This window comes from Pezoporus occidentalis, unplaced genomic scaffold, assembly GCF_034315485.1.
Source record: "Pezoporus occidentalis ecotype Australia unplaced genomic scaffold, CSIRO_AGI_Poc_V1 ctg7, whole genome shotgun sequence".
NCBI classification, from domain to species: domain Eukaryota; kingdom Metazoa; phylum Chordata; class Aves; order Psittaciformes; family Psittacidae; genus Pezoporus; species Pezoporus occidentalis.
Window position 1 is genome coordinate 4,746,619 of NW_026916052.1, and position 15,755 is coordinate 4,762,373.

At 41.7% G+C, this 15,755-nt stretch overlaps 1 protein-coding gene across 7 annotated transcripts in view; it reads left to right on the forward strand.

Moving 5' to 3' along the window:
* Positions 1-14,594, forward strand: part of RPS6KA2 (ribosomal protein S6 kinase A2) — a 296,460-nt gene extending 281,866 nt beyond the window's left edge. For all 7 annotated transcript variants that reach the window (XM_062641935.1, XM_062641934.1, XM_062641936.1 and 4 more), the window contains 7 exons: positions 203-292; positions 1,760-1,918; positions 3,144-3,305; positions 7,755-7,831; positions 9,813-9,930; positions 11,094-11,231; positions 11,626-14,594. In XM_062641935.1, coding sequence (XP_062497919.1) covers positions 203-292; positions 1,760-1,918; positions 3,144-3,305; positions 7,755-7,831; positions 9,813-9,930; positions 11,094-11,231; positions 11,626-11,751 — 870 coding nt within the window. In that variant the 3' untranslated portion in view covers positions 11,752-14,594. The remainder of the gene's footprint in view (positions 1-202; positions 293-1,759; positions 1,919-3,143; positions 3,306-7,754; positions 7,832-9,812; positions 9,931-11,093; positions 11,232-11,625) is intronic.
* The last annotated feature ends 1,161 nt before the right edge of the window (positions 14,595-15,755 follow it).

The following is a 15,755-nucleotide window of genomic DNA, read 5'->3' on the forward strand; positions in this document are numbered from 1 at the left end:
ATCTAAACTAATTATTGCGCCATCTGGCTTTGGCACATAGTCAGCATGGCTCTCATTTGCACAGGGTTTGAGATGCCCTCTCCTAGAATAATGATTAATAGAAGAGTTTTAAATATTAATTTGCTTAAACTGTAGAAATTGCTTGGTTTGTGCTTAGTACTGCTAGCCGGTATCTTACTACACTGCGGTTCATTTATTCCAGATAATTGATAAGAGCAAGAGAGACCCCTCTGAAGAAATTGAGATCCTCTTGCGATATGGACAGCATCCAAACATCATTACTCTTAAAGATGTGAGTAGTCTTTGGGGACTTCAGCATTAAACAATTTTCAACTTACGATCAGGCTCATCTACTAAGCCATGTCTGGACAATTCTTCAGCTGAAGGTTAAAGCTAAAACCAGACCCACTGAAACCAAGGAAATAAAGGTGACTTAACAAATTACCAGATAGCAGTTGGAAAGACTGGTCAGGTTATACATTCTCCAGTTGCTGTCTAACCAACAGTAAATAAACCCAAAGGGGTACAGTGCCAGAGCACAAAACATGTTTGGTTTGCAGCACTTTCTGGAAGTGAGATCTCCCTTGTTGGATGCTTTGGAGCAAGCTGTTGAGCACACACAGTAGTGCTGCTGGGCAGGGGATGCTCTTTCACAAGTAGCAGCTGTTCCCGTGCAGCCTGTGGTATCTGCTTTGTTGGGAAGAGGAGAGCTCACAGAGTCACTAGGGTTTCTCCTGGTAGTGTTTTAATGCCAGGGAGTACTTAACTTCTACTCAAGCAGCCTGAGCAGACATGAAGGTATCTTTCTCCAGTATTTCATATGAAGAATGGCCTTTGCTATGCTTATATACAGTAATGACCTTTAGTCAGAGACTCAGAGATGTTTTACTTACTCTGCCTGCAGTCTCACCTAGGACTGTCCACATTGTGTCATACCCAGAGTTTACAGGTCAAAAATCCTGCTGGTGTCAGTGGTATCTTAGGGTTCAGACCTTGGAAAAGTGTATAAAAAATTTCTAATCACATGCCTTCGGGAAAGTCTCACCTAATTCTGAAGTGTTAGAGAGTATCTTAAAATAGGAGCAAAAAAAAAGGCTTCACATTCCTTTCCAAAAGCATTGATGATTATAACAGCTCCTATTATTGCAGTCCAGATAAAGGATTATGACATGAAAAAGTTTATCTTCCAATTTAGACAAAAAATGCCTCCTACCCTTTGCAATTGACAGTGAAGGTAAATGCATCTTGTGGCTGATATCAACAATGTATTCACCAGAACTGCAAATATAAGCTATATAATATGATTGGAAGCAGATCTTGGCCAGCAGTACAATACAGTTCATTTAGCTGATCATGAGTCAAAGGGAAATATTGATATTTGAAATGGTAAACGTTACTCTGCAGAAGTGGAAAGAGAGAGCACTACTGAGAAGGAGGCTTGGGTGAGAGCCAGTAGACATTTCAGACTGTGTGAAGTGATGCTGCTTTTAGCAGCTTGGTCTTATCTGCTGACATGATAGCGGATCAAGAAAGCTACATTTCTGTGTGGACCAAACAGCAAGTTGCTCCAGACATGAGAAAAAAGTGATAATTTAGCCATCTTCTAAAGCTGACTCTTGTGCTGTAAAGTATAATAAGCACATTTCCCACATATTAGCTGACATTTTCTTCTTGCAACATCTCACAAAGGCAAGCCAATGGTGTGATTAAAGGACCAACCTCTAACCAAGTTAATATATTTATTCTATTATTCTTCCAGGTCTATGATGATGGGAAATATGTGTACCTGGTGATGGAGCTGATGCGGGGAGGTGAGCTCCTGGACCGCATTCTTCGGCAGAAGTGTTTCTCAGAGCGGGAAGCCAGTGCTGTGCTGTGCACCATCACCAAGACTGTGGACTACCTGCACTCTCAGGGTGTAAGAATTGCTTTTTCGGCTATACACATCAACCTTCCTAAAATACTTTTAGAAAAAGCAAATAGCTGTTATTTTGCTACTCCAAAATGTAAAAAAAGTTGGTTTTTTTTTATAAGAAAAATTAATCTTTCTCCATGTTTATAATTACATCTGCTTTGTGAAATAGGGTGATACGCTTCTTAGCCATTTTACAACTGAACTGCAGTATGTTGAAGTGGTATTTTCATTCCCAAACTACACTGCTTTTCAAGTTCATGTACCTTTTTGAGATGTACTTGTTTACTTTTTATCACAGTCATTATGGCAGTACCTGATCTTTTAACAGAATTTCAAATAGGGTAGCTGCATCAGCCAATAGGTAGAAAATCAAATGCTCAGCTCTCCAAATGAAGTGGCAGATTGAGCAGCTCATGGGAAAGAATTCTGACATGCTGTTAAAGAGCTGGCTTTTGAAATCTAAGCTGTCTATGGCAGTTTGAAAGTCTCTCCTTTTCTGCTTTTCAGGGACAAGTAGTTTGGATGACTAGTCAAATATTTGCTGCTTTTTCCGTTTCTTGGACTTGATGACCTTAAAGGTCTTTTCCAACCTAGTTAGTTCTATGATTCTATGGTTAAAAGAAGTGCATTTTGTGCTTGGGCTTTTATGTTTTCATTATAGTTTTTCAGTCTTGCTGTAACAAATGAAGGCTGCTTTCCCACCAGTGATATTCAGCATGTCTGGTAAAACATGCAGCTACTTGAAGTTGTGTGCCTATAGGAAGAACTTTTGTAAATACATTTTGAAAGGAGGAAAAAAAGAATCCATCCCTTTCCATGTGAGTCTCTTGCATACACAGTCACAAGGAGACCTTTACACAGTATCCTCCTATGACGGGATTTCTTCTTTGCCTTTCAGATGAATATTTAAGGCCCTCAGGTCCCAGGGGACTTTTACTCCAAGGTGTTTGTACAGCAACATCCTCTGAGCGTCCTCTGGAAGGTGGATCCCCCTGAGAGCAGCAGTCTCAATCTTAATACACCAACAGAGGCTATCAAACATGTTCCTTCTGATTTTAACAGACTTTAACCTTTTTTTTCCCTCTTCCCCCTTTGTTTTTCTCCAAAATTTAAATATTTTTGGCATGAGCCCTTGGCCTACTTCAACCAGCAGACCAGAAATGGCAGCCAAGCCTGGATGCTCCCTGACCTCCTCTCCTCACTTGTTCCTTGCTGCTTTCTTGTTAAGGTGGTGCACCGAGATCTCAAGCCAAGTAACATCCTCTACATGGATGAGTCAGGAAACCCAGACTCCATCAGGATCTGTGACTTCGGGTTTGCCAAGCAACTGAGAGCAGAGAATGGGTTGCTCATGACTCCCTGCTACACAGCCAACTTTGTTGCCCCTGAGGTAGGATTGCATTTCAAAGCCGTGAGTAATGAGTGTGTCCTAGGAAGCAGTCTTTCCTCCCCTTCTCCCTTTTCCTCGCTGCCTTTACAAGAGGAGTAAAGCAGAAACCAGACACTTGCACAGTCTCTATTACCATAACTTTCCTATTCCTGCCCTTGTCAGGGAAGTTGTTTTGTTCCTGACAGAAGCTGGTGTCTGTCTGTGTCTCTGTGACTGACGTACAAAATGCGTTGGCTCATTACGGTGATAAATACGCTTTTTTCTCCAGCTGCTTCTGCTCAGACTGTTTCCCCTCTGGTGCACTGCATCAGAATGGGACAAGGCTTAAGCAGAAAATCATAATGTCAGGAATAAGTCTCAGAAGAAAAAGCCATGCTTTAAATCCTTACCACACTGGAGTCAGTGGCAGCTTTATTGTTGGGTTTATTGAACTAAAGAAACATCTCTTCTCTTGGGCTTTCCTAGTACTAGTCCCCCCTGTTATGGGGAATGTAGGAAAGGGCTGCTTTCCTGATTTTACAGATGGGGAAAAGAGGGAAGACCAAACAGTTTGCCCCAAGCATGGGCTGAGGCAGCTCTGCATTGCTGGCAAGTGGTGTTCCCTTCATGCAGTGCCACAGGACTGGATTTGGGTCCCACAGCCGTTTGTATGGTTTGGGCTCTGTTGTATTTGACCTTTGAGACGTTCATAGCTGCTTCCTTCCGATGAAGGAGAAAGAGGTTAATTTCCTGAGTAACTCTCCATTTCTTGGAGTGATGCTTATCATCAGTTTTGGTATCTGCAATACACAACTTCAGAAGTGTGTCTTCCTCTGCTTGCTATGTTCGTTATGAGAAAAACACAAAACTATTGCCTTTCAATACTTCATCTGTCCTCTGCTGTCAAATACCACTCTCTCTGTTGGTATCATTCAGTTATCTTTTCTTCACCATAACTCTCTTCCATCCAATGTTCATCTGGTACATAAATGAGAAGAGAAAAATGAGATGATCCTTTGTAAAAGGTCCTTTTGCGATACCAAAAGTTATAGGATTCGCAGCCTTCCAGCATTAGAAGGAGAATTTATTAAATTGAGACCGTTGCCAGGGCAATATAAATTCAAAGCAGATTTTTTTCAGAAGAAAAAGTCTGCCATTGCCAAGGCAGATTGTTTTGTGTTTTATTGCTGTTTGGTTGGGTTCTCATTTTAGAAACTGGAATGAGGTGCTTAAAATTTATCAAAATTTTAAGATTTAAAGCACTTGGATTTTCTCCAAGATACAATACCCTTAAAATAGGTGTAGCTATTTTTAGTGATGGGCTATTCTGTATGGTGTCTGTAGCCACAAACATTGCCAGCCCAATGCAGTTTCAGGTCAGACTTCTGATTGAACTGAAAGCAGAAATGATGCTCCTAGACATTTGTTTGAATAAGACAGGTCCTGCTAATGCAGGAAATTTTGGAGATTAATTGAAATGTCACCAGAACTGGCAGAGAGCTTACATAAAGCCTGAAGTGCTTTTACATTTGACCTGTGATATAACGCTGCCCTCCAGCCTGTGCTTGACTTTCAGGATCCCTGTCTGAGCCCTGCTATAACGTCTGCCATATACCCGTGAAACCCGACAAGGCGTCAGAAAATCAGCTGAGCCCATGACACAAGGGGACAGTGGCAGAGGGAGGAGGACCTGTTTGTCCTCTTGGATCTCAACTTTATTTTGGAAACGTTGCATTTGTGTGTTAGAGGAGATGAACAAAGATGAAGGCTGCTCGGGAGAAAGGCGCACGCTGCCACCTAGTGCTAGCCCTGCCCGGTGCAGGGAATGAGCCGCGGGCCTGGGACAAAGGGGTAACGCAGGCTGCGCTTTCCCTGCCGATGCAGCTTCGGGATGAAGTAAAAACATTTCATCCTGTAGTTTTCCTCCAAAATCCCTGAAAAACGACTGGTTTGGCATTTGAAATTAAGGGATTCATTAGCTTTCATACCCATACACATCCCTGCTTGCCTCACAACTAAGATAAGCCTGGCTTTGTAACATTGTCAATCCAAAAAATCGAAGCTTTATAGAAATAAAATGGGGCTGGATAAATATCTGAGCTGTTATCAGAATTGGATGAACCCAGGGGAAGTTTCTTCCTTATCACCACAAGGCACCTGCCATGTGCAGCACTTAGAACCAGCTCATGCTTGTACTTCACATCCCACCAAATTCTTGAGGTGACCTAAAGCCCTTCACTGGTGGTATTCTTCAGCATCCATTACAGCAGGACAGCACTGCATCTTTTGCAAAGCTCTTTCCCTGACTATTTATTTCTAAGGCACATGCCTGTTACTGTTTGATAATACCTGCCACCCCTAGGTCAAACACTAACCTTTTTGGCAAAGGCTCCCCACACTTGCTCCTGCCAGCTCAGTGTTCTGACTTTAACCACAGTTACACAGAGCATTTGCAAATAGTACTGACACTAATTGACAGCTCTCACTGGATCCTGTTTATTTCCATGGGGTGAAGTTGCTGTCGATAAAAAGTAATTGCCAGCAAAGCTTTCCCTAGACACTGTCACACAGTGAGTGTCCCTGTTGTGGAGCAGCATTCTTGCAAACTGAATGATAGCACGCAGTGACACCTGCCCATTATTCTAGGATTGTAGAACCACTTGCTTAACAGCCTGCTCCACTAAATATCATCACTGCCCCATTTTTCTGTCATTTGCCTTGGACTTGATTGTCCTTGATTACCAGGGGAAGATAGTGAATGGCAGTGAAAATGTAACTGTTCAAAGAAGCCATGAGAATGGCCACACCAAAAGATAAGCGCTGGGTATTCAGTCTCACAAGCAAAGCAAGAAGCAACTGAACTTGTCAAATAGCAAATATGTTTTTCCCATAAAAAAATAACATTCATAGAAGGGGAAATAATGCAAGAACTAAAGAAATGGAAACAGAACAGCCAGTGATCATATATATGATCTGCAGGGGAGAGATGCAGAAGCGGGACTTTACCAGCTTTATTAATGCACAGGAGAAAATGTGGATTCTTCTGCATGTTTTTTTTTTTCCAGATAGCAAATGTTTGCTCAGCAGCATACCTGGCAGGTGGCTGTTCTGCCACGCATCATTTGTAAAATCTGTCGAGGCAACATTTTCTGAAACTGTTTTATCCTAGAAGCGCTTCTCTTTTCTTTGATAGACTTCAGATAGCTGAAAGCACTCCTGGGTAATAAGGCTACAGGTCAGAGAAAAGCTTGCTGAATTTGTACATTTCCCTTCCCTGTGCTTTGCAAAAATTAATGTGTCTACTGATGCACCAGAAGGAAACAGAACTCTCCTTGTGTGTCAGAACTGAATGAACAGAGGGGTAGTTTGCTTTTAAGAGCAAGTGAAAGATCTGGAGATCACAGTATCACACAGTATCACAGTATGCTAGAGATTGGAAGGGACCTCAAAAGATCATCTAGTCCAGTCCCCCTGCCGGAGCAGGAACACCTAGATAATGTTACACAGAAATGTGTCCAGGTGGGTTTTGAATGTCTCCAGGGAAGGAGACTCCACAGCCTCCCTGGGCAGCCTGTTCCAGTGTTCTGTCACTCTCACTGATGATCCTTGAGCTTTTCTGTGGCAAACAGAAACAAAGTTTTTCTCCTAATCTCAGGAATGCTGTCTCAGTGGTGACTTCACTTTTGCTTGGACATGCTCTGACTCAAATAGGCACCATGAAATCTAGATTTTACCCTTACTGCTGTAACTCGCCGTCCTCCGCCAATACTGAACCTACTGGTCAGATCTCTGCCAACTACCATGGGTCTTGTTTTCCCCGTAGGAAAAAAGGATCAAGTTCTAGCCTGTTATCTGTTAAATCCAGTCAAAATGTGGCCAGTTTTCTTAATACAACAGTAAAATAAGATTAAGCCTTTTAGCTTTCCTTGTAGTTGTCATGCATCTTTACTAGTCTGACATTAGATATGGTTAGTGTGCATCCATTTGTTGTACCAAATCCAAACTAAGCTTAGACATACTTACCACTGTCACTCACTCAGCCCTATGCTTGTGGCATCTACAGTGTTCTTGGTAACCTTTGTGTTTGAAGGATACATTTCAAAGTATTAATAAGCTTTTGTTAAGAGACACTGTAAAACACTGAAATGTTGTTCTGCTTTGCTGTGTGTTAGATGGTCAAAGAGGCTCCCAGAGCTTCCAACAGACTGCACTCATCTCTCTTTACTGTGGAGGTGATAGATGTGCTGGGCTTGAACACTAAAGAGCACATTCCAGCTGGGGCTTTGCCTTGCTCCACACCACTACTGAACGTTTTGATCCTGAGGCAGCTACCTGTTCAAGCCGGATACGCAGTTAAGCCCTGGAAATGCCAGCAGATACAATCACTAATCAGTGCTGTTTGAAGATCAGAAGCTGAAAATTCAGCAATGCAGATTAACCTTTTTTCACCTCTCTCCTTCCTTCGCACAGGTCCTTAAACGCCAAGGTTATGATGCAGCCTGTGACATATGGAGTTTGGGGATCCTACTGTATACCATGTTGGCAGGGTGAGTGGAGAGGTTTTCCTAGAGCTGCAGTCTCCTGTGGGCTCATCACTTCAGCATTGATTAACCCAGAAAGGAGTAACAGACAGAGACAGCCAACTGTCTGGCCTCCTTTGGGAAATATGCTCAGTTGTATGAGGCAAGAAAATAGATGCCAAGACCTAGAATTAGAATAAGTTTCTCCAGAACGCATAAATATCTTTGACACTTTGCAAGTTGTTTGGGTTTTTAACAGCCTGTACCATAAGTGTGCAGGAGACCTAAACTCCTAAAAGGCTCATTCACCACTTAAACAGCGTGAAACTTTATGCTAGGGGAGGAGCATAGGAGTATGAAAAGCCATATCATGTTCACCTCATTCATAAGAGGATGTCCATGCATTTCTGTTGATACATGTATTCTGCTGTTTTTATTGTTGACATATCTATCTGAGCACCTTTAAAGGTTAAAAAAAAAAGCAAACAAAACAACAAACACAAACCCAAACATCTTTTTCAGATGCTATTTGAAAAATAATCTACAGAAAGTACAGAAAGTAAATGAACAGACAGGCAAGAAGAGCAGAAGGCAGTAGGAACATTTGCAGGGTACTTAGCAAAAGTACCCCTACCAACAATACCAATATGTTGGCTAAAGTTAAATATTGACACAGGAAAACCCAGAGAAAGAGGCATACTGAAATAAGCAGTGAAGGATAGGCATAAGATATGCTGGGGTGAATAGCAAACACAGTGTGCAAACCCAATCTGGAGTTATCAGGACACTGAATTTCATTCCTCAGGGTATGGTACAGGGGTATTTAATGTACCTAAATGCAGCTTGAAACTTTTTGGTGACTTCTCACAGCACTTTAATGTGCTTCCTGATCATTCAGCTGTGGCAAAAAGCTTGGATTCACTCATAGATTTATACAGAAAACAAAGAGCTGGACCCTACCTTTCTGTAACTCATGTATCTTGCCTCATAGATTATAGAAAAGGTGCCAGGAGTTTCTATCACATCTATTTTGTTCCTAAGTACAAATGTGTTCACCATTAGGTGAAACACATTGTGACCTTCAGGGACAGTGTCACAGTCTGCTGAGGTTTCCAAAAACCTGTTTTCATTTGGCTAATGCTATGGATATGCAATGATACACAATCAAAATCAGTAAAATAAAATTAATACATTACCCACAGTCATATTTGTTTAACTGAATATATTCAAAATGTTTCTTTTTTTAAATGTGAAAAAAAATCCAAAACAAATATACCAGAATTGGAAATTTAAATTGCACTACTTAGTGGATATTAAATTTGATGACAGGTGCCATTAACTTTTATCTCACTTTTTTCAGCACTTAGAAAATACAAATAATACAGACAGTTGGGAAGTGCTGACTTTTTAGATACCACCACTTATTCTTCCTCACTGGAGGAAAGTTAGTAGGAAATGACTATTATTTGCATCCAGGATTTTATTCTGCCATTATCACTATGAGCAGAGAGGGTTCAGACAGCCAGGACTAGAGCACAAGCCCAGGATCCTGTTAATGCAGGTAATGACAGACCTCAGAGTTCTAGCTGATTCTTAACTCTTAGCGCATCCCTCCTGATAGTTATAGACTGGAATAATATTTTATTATATTTTAGTATTTTATTATTTTTATCCTTTCTTGCCTTTATCAAGGTACTTCCATTGCAATAAAGTGGAGTTAAAACAATCAGAGAGGCAAAAACCTGTCTACTTTTTAAAAAGAATAGTTAATTCCTAAAAAATGAGAACAGAACAAAAATTTAAAACCAATTAAAGAATCAGTCTTTTCATTTGCAGAACAACTTATGAGGAACCACTGGACTGTATACAGTGAAAGCAGAGATGTCTGGTCCACTCTGGAGCCAAATTACTATTGTAATTGGTGGCCAGTTAGCACTAGATTCTAAAAATCATATACTTGCAAATTACACTGCATTTTTTTCTGTTTTTTTTTTTTGTTTTTGAATAGGTTCACTCCTTTTGCAAATGGACCAGATGACACCCCAGAGGAGATTCTGGCCAGGATTGGCAGTGGCAAATATGCACTTACAGGAGGAAACTGGGATTCAGTATCTGACACTGCAAAGGTCAGTGAACTCCTTCTCAGATTATTTTCTTGTTCTCTGAAATGGGCTTGTAACCTGCAGCTGTAGCAAACTTCAGAGACAGATAGTCAGAAAGGTTATTCCTCAGTGCCTCATGGAATAAAAGCTTGCTTCTTTATGTTTCTACTACTCCACATGAAATAGTGTGTCAGGAATTCTGGTAGTTTATGTCATTAAACTAAGGCATAATATAGTGCCATCAGCTGTGAATGCTCTTGAGATTTAAATGGCACAGAATTCTTTTTTGGTGCAACTGAACTTTTAAAAGAAGCACAGAGCTGACAATGCCACAGATGTATGGTCTGTATTTGAATCACCTTTTTGCTCCTCAAAGGTAGCAAGAAGTAAGCAGTTTACAAACTAGCATTTTCAACTCCTGTACAGTTCACAGTGTAGGCTGCTCATCTATCAAAAAGCATGGGAACCCCAGGAGATAAAATTAATCTGGTGCTGAGACTTCTGAGCCCGAAGCTGTGCAGTAGTCTGTGAGACAGGTAGATGGGCAGGAAAGCTGACAAGCTTCCAGTTGCCTGGCATTAATCAAAAACTTTGACAGGATTCAGAGATTCCTGCAAGAGATTTCAGTTCTAGCAACTGGTAGTATCCAATGGAAGAACATTGACATATCCCACGGCAAAACTGGAAGCAATCTTAGTAACATCTTAATCTTGCTCACACCTGTGAGCCTCACAGTATATTTTTTATCAGATATCCAGTTTTGAAATGAAAACTTTCAGATGCGGTAGAACTGATCTCATTGAAATTTAGCCACCTGAATGTCAGATTTCTTTTCTAAGCTTCTTCTATAAGCATGCTTTGGAGTCAGATCCCTCCAGATGGCATCCTCCCTACATGGGAGTTAATCACCCCTATGAGGTCTCCAGTAATTAACACTCAGTAAGATGAATACCCCCCCCCTCCCCCGTGTTATCTTTTGACTGGATTATCAGCTGAGAGTTGAACATTACATTTGAAAATTCTGAAGATAGGACGTTACACTTTAAAAATATCAAGCATATCTGAAGTGCGTCACTCTCTCCATTGGACAGGCTGGTGGTGACACTGCCGCCAGGAAGATCTTAGTAAAACCTGAACTGCTGTTAATTACTTTTTCCCTTTTACTGTTTTCTCCCTTTTAAACCCAGGACATTGTGTCTAAGATGCTTCACGTAGACCCTCATCAGCGCCTCACAGCAGTCCAAGTCCTAAGACATCCATGGATAGTGAACAGGGAGTATCTGTCTCAAAATCAACTCAGCAGACAGGATGTTCACCTGGTGAAGGTACATCCTACACCTGTGCCTCTTCCTTCTTGCACAAAGAGCTGTCATCTGTGTAAATATTCTGGAAAGTGATAGAGAAATTGGGAATATTATTTGCCTCAGAGGCCAAATTTAATGTGGCATTGTATTAATAGTAAGGATTTGTGACCTGTCACCTTCTCAGTCTTTAACTTCAAGCTGCATTGTAAGGACATGCTGGCTTTCTGTGCACGTACTGCTACCCACCACTTTGAATCAGAGACGTTTCAGCTCTCTGCCAGCCTAAATGTTGCTATCGTTTTATGGAAATTGTCCATGCATGTCCATTCTTTGTAGGGACTTGTGTAGGGGAAGAGAGGGCAAAACCACCAAAGAATGGAATTTCAACCCAACATTTTCTTTCTCTCTTTTACAGGGTGCAATGGCAGCCACTTACTTTGCTTTAAACCGAGCACCTCAGGCACCGAGGCTGGAGCCTGTATTGTCCTCCAGTCTGGCTCAGCGGCGGGGCATGAAAAGACTTACCTCTACCAGGTTGTAGCAGTACCCCCAAAAGGCCTCTTTGAAAACCCACATTTTATTATTTGAGAAATTCATCTTTACTTGGCTAGCAGAATTTTTTGGACAACCTGCACATGAAATCGCCAGAACTAGCAGAAGCCCAGTGTAAGGCAAAAGTTCTCCTTTGCTCCATCATTTTTTTTACATTCCAGCCAGGGTCCCAAGTTTAACAACTTCACAAAGATGTGCCAATTTTGCCAGTAGCTCTGTTCCTCACTGAGATAAAGCCAAATAAAGTAGGTGTGCTCCATCCATCCCGCCTTAGGAAACACTGTTTTTGAGTCCTTAAGATGTTCCATGAGAACACTGTTTTCATTTTGTTTCTCAAGAAAAAGCACTTTTTGTTATGAAGAACACAGTCGGGTTTGAATGTTTCCAGCTGTTCCAGCCTGCGTCATGATGAAGTGACTTGGTTGGTCACCAGCTGATGTTACTGATCTCCACTCACCCCAGGAAGAGTGAAGGCTGCAGAGACACATTAATTATACCTTACTTGAAGCAAGTTCTACACAACATGAAGGAGAGAGAGCTGTCAGTGGTGGAAATACCTTCAGATTTTAAGAAATCCTTTGCACTTTGCCCCTGCCCTCTCTGAAACGAAGACAGCACAGCTCATGGAGCGCATGGCACCAGCCCTGACTTACACAGAGGTCTCCAAGAGCAGGAAACCTCTGAGAAACTCGGTCCTCTGCAGAAATTATTGGGTCTTGTGAGACTGTGGGAAAGCATTCATGTAAAACATTGTGAGTAGGGGCCTGTGGATCAGAGGAGAAAAAGGTGTCTGGTCTCAGCCAGCAAGTGGGAGGACTGGGCAAAGGGGCTGGTGAACTGAGCAGAGGCAGGGAAAGGTGTGGGTGACTGAGGACAGTAGGCAAAAAACCCTGTGGCAGCATGGGGAGGAGTACTGCCAAAGGGAACTTCGTGCTTGGGGGCAAACTGTGGCTCTAAAAGCAAGGGGTAGTTTCTCTCCAGCAGCTGGTACAGAAGAGGGTTGGTGGGCGGCTGAGCTGACAAGGGCTGGCTGGGTCATGCAGCTCTCCTTCCATGCCATCACCAAATCAGCTCTGCCAGGCCAAAGTGCCACCCTGGAGCATGTGAGGCCATTTCCAGTCACTGCTCTCTGCCCTCCCCTGGCTGCTTACCTGAATCCACCTCCATCACCCAACATTTCATGTCCTTGCCTGGCTGTTCTCTAGCAGAGCTCAACTCCCTGTGATGTGTGTACAGAGAGTATCCACTTCTGAAGAGTCCAGCTAACTCTATTACAAGCTTTAATAATAATAAATTATGAGGAGAAACTGGAGGATGCTCTGCTTTTATATTTATATAAATATGTAGATGTGTATTTATATATATATAAAACAAAAGTTCTGTACCCTGGGTTTTCCAGGTTCAGGGAAAGAAAACTTTGTTGAAATGCTCTCAGCAAAATGGACCTTTTTTCTCATTCCTTGATTTCAAAGAAAGTGAGCAAGGGTTGTGGTGTCAGATGTGAACTATTTTTTTATTCTTTTTCTTACCCATTTTGGTTTATGGTGGTCAGAAGCTGACCAGGATTCTTCTTTGTACTGCTTTTGTTAATTTTTATTTTCCAAGTAAATTTTGTCACCTCAGATGCTTTGTGGGAAAAGTGAATGTGTTATGTTGGCTTCTTTTTCTGTTGTGATGGGAAAGAAAGAAAAATGTGAACATGGAGCTTCATATGCTAGAGATGGGAATTTTTTCTTGTTGAATATGTATGTGCATCTCAGTGTCGAACTGGAATTACCAATCATTGCCTCAGAATGTTCAAAGGAACAAGGAGCTGCATTTGCTGCGGCAACATGCTTCCTGAAACCAACTCTGTTCCTGCATTGCCTGAAACTTGTTTGTTTGCATTAGTCTATTTTTAAATTTAAACTTACTCTTAATATTTTAAACTGATATTTAATGTTCAGGTTTATGTGCTGTGCACAGAGGACTGCTGCAAAGCAGCTCTCCTTGAAGCCCTTCTCTTTTCTAGAATAAACAATGCTGTGAAATTTCACACAGTGGCTGAATTGGCTTGGACTGATGCGTGCAAACACACGCAGATGCGTGTCTGTGGTTATAGACACAGCAGCCCTTATTCTCTCCTCTGGCTAAGCTGTGCTCAGTGTCAGCTTTTTGCTGCCTTTACACTTTTTGTCTTGTTAGAAGTTAAGTATCACATATTTCTGCTACCAGCACACCACGAGGCAAGTCCGCAGGCAGGGGAGATACTGGCTGATGCAGAAACACTCAGGCCAGGCCCTGTTTGCCTGGAAGTGACTTCTATCCTGGAAGAAGGAAGGATGGGCATAAGGATGCTAAGGGCAGCCTGGAGGGAGGGCTGTATTTTCTGGAATCCCATCTGATTTGTTTTTTAAACAAAATGTTTTCTATGGCCCATGTAATTGTACTATCTGTGGGCAGAAAGAGTTTTGTAAATATTATGTACAGGTTTTGTCTCCCCCTGAGATTTCCTGGCTATTTTTCATTGCTTCAGTTTGCTTTCTCTTCCAAGTCATTGGAAACAGTCTAATTTCCTCTTACTATACTTGGTCTTAATTCTTTGAGCATTTTTTTTCACCTGAATATTATTGCAGGCCAAGCTTACAGGATGTTGCTCTTCCCAAAGTTTAATGGTTTGACTCTCTTCCTGATTTAGCTCTTTCTAACCCACCAGCTATTAACCCATTAACCATACAAGGTTTGGGCCATATACAGAATTATATGTGTTGATGCTCATTAATTACTTTGTAAGCCTATAAATTGCATATAATGGGGTTTTCTTATTAAAATTTTGTTGCCAGTGCATCCAGATGTATGCACATGTATGTGTGCATGTAAATACATGCACAAAAAAGTGCTGTCCCAGCTTGTCCAAATGAGGATAGAAGCTTAATCAGTGTTTGAGGAGATACTCAGAAGAGTTTTATCTTCAGCGTTCTTGAAAACCGGTAGTTGAAAGTGGTACTGGTCACCGTGGGTGTGCATAGGTGGCTGTGGCCAGAAGCTGTCCTGTCCTATCCAGCCTCCTCTCTATCCTAGCTGTGTATTCCCCCCCTTCACAGGCTTGCCATGGGAGATGCTCTTCTGAGGGTTTCATGACCTACTTCAGTCAAGATGAACCCAATTAAATTATTTCCACATCAGTCTTGCTGAGCCAGCTCATTTGGGACTGAAATACCAGAGCCTCCATCAGCAAATCCAATGGACAGTTGCTCCCAGCAGAGGGGAAGGAATATGCCATTGGCACTCATTATTTCAGATGGATAGCACCAACTGCTTCCCCTGGCCCAGCTGGATCCAGGTGAAGATGCATGGCCATGGCCTAATTACTGCTGTAGCTGCTTTTATACCAGCATCTCCTTTCCAAACTCCTTGCTGCAGTACAGCCCAGCAATAAGTATTTATTCTTTCTAGGAGAAAATAATAACTGAAAAAGGCTTAGCCTCTCTTTCTGTCTTTTTAATCTTAAAGGACTTCTACTAAATGTTATGTTTAATTCCTTGAAACCTAAAAATCATGCTTGAATGAGATCATGCTACCTTGCAGGTTATTAGTCCACAAAGCGACCTAGTGCCTTAGGCTATTACAAAAGTGTGCAAAGCAACAACTGTTCAAGGCACACTCCTTGTATGACATGACTTTGTGACATGATGTTTTGTGTCACACTCTTAAAAAGTACAGACTGTGTGTCCCTGTGCTTCATCTAATCCTAGATGTACTACTGAAACTCTTTTCAGCCAGACTTAAGGTTGAATAGGTTTTGGACTGAAAGGGACAATAAATCTATTGGCTTACAGGGTAGATCAGACTCTATCAGAAATCAGTATACAGATCTTTAAGAGACATGCTGGTTTTACCTGTGTAGTGCAGTGCTCTAACAACTTGTATCCAGCAGTGGTACACCCAAATACATCCAAACCAGGGTCGAGTATGGCAACTGCTGTGCGTCTACAATATGAATTACTCCAAGGC